The sequence below is a fragment of the Taurulus bubalis genome, assembly GCF_910589615.1.
Source record: "Taurulus bubalis genome assembly, chromosome: 7".
NCBI classification, from domain to species: Eukaryota; Metazoa; Chordata; class Actinopteri; order Perciformes; family Cottidae; genus Taurulus; species Taurulus bubalis.
In genome coordinates, this window is record NC_136595.1 from 3362501 (window position 1) to 3372027 (window position 9527).

General features: G+C 40.5%; 1 protein-coding gene across 1 annotated transcript in view; it reads right to left on the reverse strand.

Annotated features, from left to right (window-relative positions):
- The window catches only part of cherp (calcium homeostasis endoplasmic reticulum protein), a gene marked incomplete at its 5' end in the record, with an annotated part of 31474 nt that extends 22140 nt beyond the window's left edge, over positions 1 to 9334 (reverse strand). The window contains 8 exons of the mRNA XM_079221293.1: positions 3151 to 3240; positions 3589 to 3700; positions 4077 to 4228; positions 4334 to 4471; positions 5944 to 6113; positions 7552 to 7590; positions 8184 to 8357; positions 9310 to 9334. Of these exons, the coding sequence (XP_079077419.1) occupies positions 3151 to 3240; positions 3589 to 3700; positions 4077 to 4228; positions 4334 to 4471; positions 5944 to 6113; positions 7552 to 7590; positions 8184 to 8357; positions 9310 to 9334 (900 nt within the window). The remainder of the gene's footprint in view (positions 1 to 3150; positions 3241 to 3588; positions 3701 to 4076; positions 4229 to 4333; positions 4472 to 5943; positions 6114 to 7551; positions 7591 to 8183; positions 8358 to 9309) is intronic.
- Positions 9335 to 9527: the final 193 nt, after the last annotated feature.

Consider the following 9527-nt stretch of genomic DNA (forward strand, 5'->3'; position numbering starts at 1 on the left):
TTTGATAATAATAATTTGATGATAATTTGTTCTTATTTACTTTGTCTCAAATTGCTTTATTACTGCGTTATTTATAACTTTTCCTATTCTTATACTGTTGACATTTTTTCCTAGAAACACATGGGTTTCTTTTGGATAAATCATATCTAATCTTATGATATATCTTTATATTTTTAGAGATTCTTCTGACGAAGGGCCATGGACTAGTGGTCGTGGGCCATGGACTAGTGGTCGTGGTCGTGGGCCATCGTCTAGTGGTCTCGCTTGTGGTCGTGGGCAAATCATTAGAGGTGCTGATGCTGCTGGTGATGCCCCTCGTACCCAGTCACCGCTTCGCCAAGAGGCCTGGAAAATGTTGACAGACCCTAACATTGCCAACGCTCGCCCACCCAGATTCCTCCCGAATCATAGCCCTGGTCCCCAACCCCCTCTCACCACTGTCAACCACACATCACTGGATATCTTTGCACTTTTTTTTGACTCTGAGTAAATACAGCTCTTGTGTGCAAACACAAACAAAAATGGCCAAAGAAATTTGAGGAAGGGGAAAAAGTTTGCGTGGACTGCCATCACCCCACAGAAGCTGCAAAATTACCTCGGGATGTTGTTATTTATGTCAGTCTGCAACCTGCCAAAGATGTCTGACTTTTGGAGGAAAAATACAATTTTTCATGTGCCCTTTCCCGCTTTAGCAATGTCGAGGGACAGGTTTAGGTTCATCACCTCCAACATTCACATGAGCGATCCAGACGAGGATGCAGTCAATGAACATAAAAAGGGGACAGAGGACTATGACCCCCTGCAAAAGGTAAAATCTCTGCTGGAGATTATCAGGACCGCTGCAAGAGCGTGTACCATCCAAAGCAGCACATCTCGGTGGATGAGAGGATGGTTTCCACAAAGGCTCGGCTTTCAATGAAGCAATACATGAAGGCCAAGCCAACAAAGTGGGGGCTAAAAAATTTTGTGTTGGCTGATGTGAATGGGTACACAGTTGACTTCAGGGTGTACACAGGAAAGAACCACGATGCATCAGGCAAGGGGCTTTCATTCGATGTAGTGGCACATCGGGTGAACAAAGACTATCTGGGGGGAGGCTACATTGTGTATTGTGACAACTTTTACACAAGCCCTCTCCTCTTCCGTCATTTGAGCCAGCAGGGGTTTGGGGTATGTGGAACCTACAGGCACAGCAGAATTGGTGTCCTGAAAACTCAGGAGAATGCCCTGACGAAAAAATCTGAGAGAGGCTCTATCAGGTGGATCCGGGATGGGGACCTACTGTTCATCAAAAGGATGGACACCAGGGAGGTCTCGATCTGCTCCACTGTCCATCCAGTGTTCACCGGTGAGACGGTCCTGCGGTGGAAGAAGACCGGTGATGGGTCCAGTCAGAGGGCCCCTATCCCCAGACCCACAGCTGTGGGTGAGTATAACAAATACATGGGGGGAGTGGACACCTCTGACCAGATGCTGGGAACCAACTCGGTCCACAGAAAAACCAAGAGATGGCCCATGACTGTGTTTCAGCATCTTTTTGACATTGCTGTCACAAACAGCTTCATTGTGCACAAGGAGCTCAGCATGAGTCAGGAGAAGATGCCAATGACACGTCAGGCTTTCCAGGAGGATCTGTGTGCAAAGCTGCTCGGCGTGCCACTCACTGGCCCACCTAAGCCCCCCACTCAAGGACACTTCCCGGTTCCCACCAACCAAAATGAGGACACTGAAAAAAGACAGTCGGCAAGCATGGGGAGGAAGCAGTGCACTCTCTGCCATAAAAGAACACCCTGGAAGTGTGAGGAGTGCAATGTTGGGCTCTGCATTCAGCTAACCAGGAACTGTTTCAGGGATTACCACAAGAAGTAAGAAAACGCCTGGACATGGACCAACAAAACATGCTGTAGCATTGGCTCTGAATGCTCTGGAAAAAACATATTTTTGGTCTAGATGTTAAACAAGTTTTAGCTATTTTGTGTGATCTCAAAAGCTTTGTTCAAGGTCATTTGAAGTTGTTTATAAAGAGAAATCTGATAAAAATTCAAATCTGTTTCTTTACTTTGTTTGTCATTACACACTGTTTTAAGCATGTATAACATATAATAATGACAAATACTTGCCAGATTTTGAAAGATACATTTCTCCTGAAAAAAGGAGCAAAATAACTTTGCCAAAAAAACATTTTTTGACATATTTATTGATAAATAAGAAAAAAAAGGACCAGACGGACTGTTAACATTACAGTACTAAAAGGGTTAAGCCCCACGTAAAACAAATCTCAAAGATGTAGTAACATTTAAAAATTAGGCACATCTTGTCTCAAAGCGATGCAGAAAGATCAGTTCACGCATTTTTAATACTTCTAGACAAATCCAATTCCTTATTCTCAGGCTGCTCGAATAAGTCCCCTCGTGTTGTCTTGGGGGTCAAAATGACCCGTGTACGAGTGTATATGTATGTGTGTTGATGGGTCATTTTGACCCCAAGACAACACGAGGGTTAAATCTCTCCAGTTGATCCAGAATGCTGCAGCTCGTGTACTAACAAAAACTAAGAAAAGAGATCACTTTACTCCTGTATTAGCTTCTGTATTAATTTCTGCATTACCGCTGGCTCCCTGTACAATCAAGAGAGGTTATTCTGGACCCTGGTCCTGCGCGACAGCTACTGCTAGCATTGATATTATGAGTTGCATATGGTAGTATTGCCAATATGATTACCACTTTTATTATCATTATTCTACTATATCCACAGTTGCTGTTATTTTTGGTAGTCGTCACTTTTTCATCATGCCTACTACTCTTATTATATGAATAATTTCTGTCTTTGATTTGGATATAGGCCATATTGCTCTTTCAGATCGTGCGCCACTTTAGACCATGCTCATTATCTTGGAAGATGTACACACCACAATTATTGGCTAACAACTTTAAATTATTGGAAGAACAAACTTACATATTTTTTATTTAAATGTAACAAAGATGAGGTTGACCCAAAAATCTGTGGAATGCCTCTAAACTTATACGAGGCATGATTATTTCATATACAAGCCAAAAGAAAAAGAAGAAAAAATGTTTTGTTCATGGTTCCTGAGGAAAATAAAACAGGCTTTGCACCAGCAAGTAGAGCATTCAATTTTATTCCACTCACTTGGTACTGGCCGAGGCCCAGGGCTGGATGCTGTAGCTGCTGAATGGTCTCCTCATCAAAGTACCCATTCTTCTCCCACAGCTGCAACAACTGGGAAGGAAGTGGGTGGGTATAATCAGAGAAAGCCAACTGCAGACTCAGTGATAACAATTGAACTAAAAAGAGGTTTCAATATGTGAAAGGTTGACACATATTAAAAACAAGACACACTCCAGTCAATGCAACTGACATGATGGTACTTATTTCATTATACTATTAATGCATAGTGTAATACTATATTTTCAAATAACACTCCCACAATAACTGATGTTATTTAATAATGTTATATTATAATTATTCTGGGATAAAGTGGAGAGTAGTGCCCAATAATATTAATGTTCCTACTTAGACTAGTAGTACTGTCATCTGAGAAGAGGTAGAGATGTTGAAAGTGTTTACCCTAGTTATCTTCTGCTGCTTCTCTTCCTCTACGGCCAGAAAGCTGGTGCAGTAGATGGGAACCACAACGTTCTGCAATGCTGCCAACAAATCCTTCTGCTGCTTCCGCTGGCTGTGGAGACACATTTAAATACACGTTACAATTCTTCTCTTCTCACTGAATCTGTTTTTAATTCTCAATAAGCCTTTCTATACTAGATGTGTTTAATGAACTTATCAAGGCTGCAACTAATGGCTATCATCATTATTGATTCGAGATGCACTGATTGATCGGCTGCTGGACAGTTTTCAGCTGCTCAGCCATGACCAGTGGCCGACCTGTCACATTTAAGTTTGTGTAATTTAAGGTTTTGCATTCAAGTCGGCATAAAGTAGCACAGACCCTCATGTCACAATCTTGCTGTCAATAATAGTTCTTAGAAAGAAAAATGGAATCAGTATCCAAGAGCCCAAGAGAGAGTAAAGTAAGTATATTTTGCTTTGTGTACCAGTGATGGAGAACGTCATTGGTTAAATAGATGAGATGTAGGCGGAGCTCAAAATGCGCTCCATCAGCAGTGATGCGGTTGCGAAGATGTGATGTCATCAGTTCACAGTGCTGTGGAGTCTTGGCATTGTTGAACATCCAGTTCTTACCAGCCTGACAGGGAGACAAACACATGAGTGAGATATCAATATTATTGGAAACCATATTTAAGGAATCTACAAACAGAAGCGTCCCTAAAAGAATCTTTGGCAGGCTTACAGAGATGGCGTCTTTGGTGCAGGTGTCTATAATGGGCTGCAGCAGGTTGTCAAACTCTGTGATGTCCAACTGAGTTTCTAGCAGCATTTTTTGGGTCTGCTGCTCCATAGCCAGAGCTATGGCTGCAGTCACTTGTTCCTTTATTGAGAAGCACAGGGAAAAAAGCATCAGAAAATATATTCTTCCGTATATATTTAAATATATACATTACACTTTTAAAAATGTAAATTCATTCATTCATACAGTTTATGCCATTTTAAATAATTTGGTAATACTAACTGACATACAAAGTATTTTTAATTTCCAAGATTGTTACTCCCTTATTCTCTAACTTAAAAGAACAGTGTGTAAGAGTGACATTTAGAGGTGTGTTGCAGATTGCAACCAACGAAATAATAACAAATTTAGAATTCATTTATATCCTAAATATAACTATTACATATACAATATATACAATTATACAAACTATATAATATTGTTTATAGAGCAGCAAAAGCAATGTTTACAACAGCAAAGTCAATAAAGCTTTTAATATCCCACTGGAAACAAATTGTTAATAAGATAACATTTGAGTGGTGTTTATAAAGAATCCCAGACATCAGTCAGTATCAGTCCTTCCCTCCTGTTCTTTTCGCAGCCTCTGCTTGTGCTTCGAGTGTGTGTATTTGTGGCTATGTGGGTGTGTAGTTGGAGATCAGGCCGACAAAGAGAGCGAGGAGATGTGCGCTGCAGCGCAGTGATAAATTATCATCTCATTACTCATTAAAATGTATGGGGAAAAAAAAACCATCGGGGCTTATCATTACGCTGATCTTTAATAATTGAGCACCAGGACCGAGTTTTGGTAACCATCCCTATCTTTAGGTCATGTAAAATCGCCAAAGTCACTCTAGAGCCAGTGTTCAGTTTTCTGCTCTGGCCTGCTGTAGAAACAAAAAGTGGACTCCATGGAATACAACCTGCTCCTTACTTAGATAAAAGTGGCTTATTCCAAGGGTCACAAAAACACAACAATTCTTAGCTTCAGGTGAATATACACATATTAAAACACAGTTATGGATATTATAATCCATTTCTGCCCATTAATCCCCCCTACATGCTACACACTGTTCCTTTAACACCGGTCCATCTTCAGCGAAAAGAAAATTCACCGTAAATTGTAAAGAATTACAGGCTGCAGGCTAATGCAATACCAAAATTACCTCATCAAAATAATTTGTCTTTCCACTACAAAAATCCCTTAGCTGACTTCTGGTTACTAGCACTCACTGAAAGGAGCATTGCTCTTGAGTAAAAAATAAAAAAACAAACTAAAAGGAAACGGAGGATGTACACTGTGCTCAGTGGTGAGCAGGGTTGTCCGTCAATCAGAGGATCGGCAGTTAGATCCCCGGCTCCGCCAGCCCATGTTGATGTGTCCTTGAGCCTACGGTGTATGAATGGTTGATAATCCTGATGTGGCACTTTGCATGGTAGCTCCTCAGATCAATGTGTGAATGGGTGAATGATGTCATGTAGTGTTAAAGTGCTTTGAGTGGTCCGAAGACAAGAAAAGCGGTATACAGGTACGGGTCCATTCACCATTTATTCATTTATTTCTTGCTCTATACCTGTCTGAGTGTGTGCATATGCTGCTCTTGCTGCTGCAGATTCCATTGGCTCTGTTGGATAAGCTCATCCAGAGACGGCGCTGCAGGCAGAGGAATCGGAGGCGGCGCAGTCATTGTCATCGATGGCGGGGGAATGTCAACCACGTCTTTGGTGCCTGGGTTGTACATTTCTGCAAATAAAGTAGCAGGGAAAATTACAATTTGAAGTCTGGAAGTTTGGTAAAGCTCTGATTTTGGTGTTGAGGCTGATACTGTGCCACAGCTAATGTGATGCAGATGCCCAGGTGGAGGATGCAGTCCATAAATCATATACATTTAAACAAAAGTATATAAATCAAAATGTAACTAAACCTAACAACCCCCATCCTGCTAAACGCTCCTACAAAAGGTGGGCATCCACTCGGTATATCAACCCAGGGTTTCTCAATCTGTAAGCACACAAAGGGGAGGAGTTTTCAGCATCTGACCAATCACAAACATGGACATGTGTCCACATGTTTGTGATTGGTGCCATCAGCAGAGCAGCCTATTTTAGGCCTCTGTGCCCTGTACTACAAAGCAGGATTTGGTGTTAAGCAAGGTTATTTCCGGGTTACCTCTGGGTATTTAGTCATTTGACTTCTTACCAGGATAGATCGCCATGGTTACTTATGCTGAACACCTAACCTGCTTCGGATTGTCGATGTTTGAGATAAAAGTCAAAAATCCAGAGTAAAAGTAAAAGTTTAAACAGACATGCAAAAAAGACAGCTGGCAATAAATCACTGACTGTGTGAATGTGTAAATTAATAGATTTATAACCTCACCACTTTATCTAATAGAGCCCAATAGAGCCGACAATAACAAGTTCATGTTTTGCAAATGTATTCTATTGCCGTGTGACAATATTTCCGACTTATTCTTTCAGCTGCAACCCCAGAGGTGTAAAACGGATTTGGGAGCAAATAAAATAAAAATTACTAGATAAATATATTTATTGTGTGCGTGTCAGCTTCTTGAGTCGTGTCTTACAGTTAGAGATTGGATGCAGAGTTACTTTACTCTGGTTTTCCCGCTTTGAATTATGTTTTTATAATTTTTTATTTGCCCCCAAGTTCGTTCCACACCATAAGGATTGCAGCTGAAAGAATAAAAACACATCTAAGCAGGACATTAATTAATTAATTAGGTCTTCAACTGTTCATTTACCCATTCACAATCTGCGGTTGCTTATCAGCCGTCCATCCTGCAATTGTCATTTAAAACTGTTCTACTTTACACCTTTAACTTTTACGTATTTGTCTGATGTCATAGTTTTCTCTAAATTTGTCAGATGCTGCAAACACGGGTTGTAAACCAGCTTTGTGGGACCACTTAGCAAGATGGTGGATGATAGGATTAGTTCAACCAGACCTGACAGCCTCAAAATAGAGGACTAAGCACAATATGATCAGCACCATCAACAAGATAGAGATATCTTCAGTCTACTTCTAAAACAATAGAGCACATAGTCAAAAAGTACTCATAAGAAAAAATGTAACTGACAACAAGCAAGAAGCTTTCCAACTGGAATTTGAATTTGTCGCTATTCCTTGACCCCCGGACTAAATCTGGTTTTCCAATAAATACCTTCAGATTGATACTCCTCACCATCGTGGATAGAAGGATCTAAGTGAAGAAAAGCAAATGGTAATACAGTAATGCATTTAAGTGGTATTTCATGACTGACAGAAGAACTCCATGCAACCCTCTGCACAACACTATCTTATCTAATCATACAGTGACCAAAACAATTCTATAGGTGCAGTAAGAAGCTTTGACTTTCTCTACTTCAGCAACAAGTGGCAATAATAGTCTGATGAGTCAGAACTATGAGTAAGTACATAATACTACAGTTAAATAACTTTGCTGATACTTATAGAACAGCAGGGCGTAGCCTTTGTGTGGTAAACGTAAATGTAATAGTTTTACAGTTTTTAAGTACTGGCAGAACTAGTACAGTATATTGCATATTTGGATTCAGCCGCTAAAAGCAATGTGAAATATGTATAAAATAATCTCGTTGACAATGTTGTTGTTATTTCAGGTCGTTCTGTGATCTGAGATACAGTGGATTGGAAAATACTGCCACATTGCTCAAACAAGCAGTTGTTGGACAGGCACGTCAAGCATTCAGCATCAGTGGGGATTACAAACACCAAACGTCACAAAAATGTGTGCAAATTCTGGTTTTATAGTTGACTGTCCTTTTAACTACATACGCTGTTGGTGCTCCATAGAAAGCTTGCACTTGTAGTAGCTGAAGTATTCTCCCCCAAAGAGGAAGGAGAACTTTGGGTTGTCCTTCTGTTTCTCCATTGTCATCTTTTCAAACTCTGGCCCGTTCCGAGCAACAAACTGTGCCAGCTTGTCAATGACATTCCTCAGTTCTTGATCTGCACCAGAAAAAAAAGAAAAGGGAACAAATACAGTCAGAGCTGATGCAGCTGGTGATCTGTCTTAAAGTGGTGACAAACAAACCAACCAAAAAGACAGTAAGAAATGACCATAACTTGTGCTTTTCTGACAACATTAACCTCTTTTGTACCAATCTGAATAAAAGAAGAATCCCATCTACTGCACGAACAAAAATAACTCTGTTTCCTAGTAGATAGTTTAACTATCTTCTGGGGTTTCAAAGAGTGTTACCTGGTTATTAATCTTTCAGAAAAACTGAAGAGGCACGAACCATTTTGGGGGAAATTTAGTTTAACATCTGACCAACAGATGTGTGTTTGTGATCTTTAACACCCAAATACCAGCTAATAATGCACACATCTGGGCAGGCATCAAACGATTTTAATGAGACCTGAGTTTTCATTGACACTGAGATATTAGTAGAGTAAGGTTAGCCTGAGGAGAGGGCACCCTAATCCACAAAGAGTCCGCACTGGAACTCCATGTGTTTTAGTCCGCTTTACTGGCTGAAGGATGCGCGCTCAACGTGCCACATAGGACTACACATTAGAACATGAAAATGGAGAAGGACATCGCAGATTTGGAGGAAAAATAAGTTAAACGTACCAGCCGTGTAAGTTAGCTAACGTTAACTTAAACAAAATACTTTAAAAATAACTACCGTTAACGTTATGAACGCTTAGCTTAATTAACTGTCGCGCTACAATTCTAAAGTCTATAATTGTCCATTGGTGATCAAAGTAACGATACACAAACACTTCGTAGAATCGCATGTAGCTACTGACGTTACAAAGTTGGCCAAAAGGCTAAATGCAGCGGAAACGTATTGTGTTGAACAACATTAGCTGCAGGTAGCATGGTAGCTAGCTAACGTACAATGGCAATCCGATAGCGTTAACGCTAACGTTGCAGCGTAACGTTACTGCTCACCTTCGGGGGCATTGGGGATATCCATGATTTGTTTCAGTTACAGCACATCCGCTGAACCGTAATAGATCAGACCATTCGATTTATATTCCACTACTTGGTTTATAAAATGGACCAAAAAAAACAGCATTGCCCCTGTAAGGTAGGCCGGAAACCAATTGTATTTCTTAGGATAACATGAACCGCCCTACTCTGATTGGCTAGTACTCGTGCTCTCATTC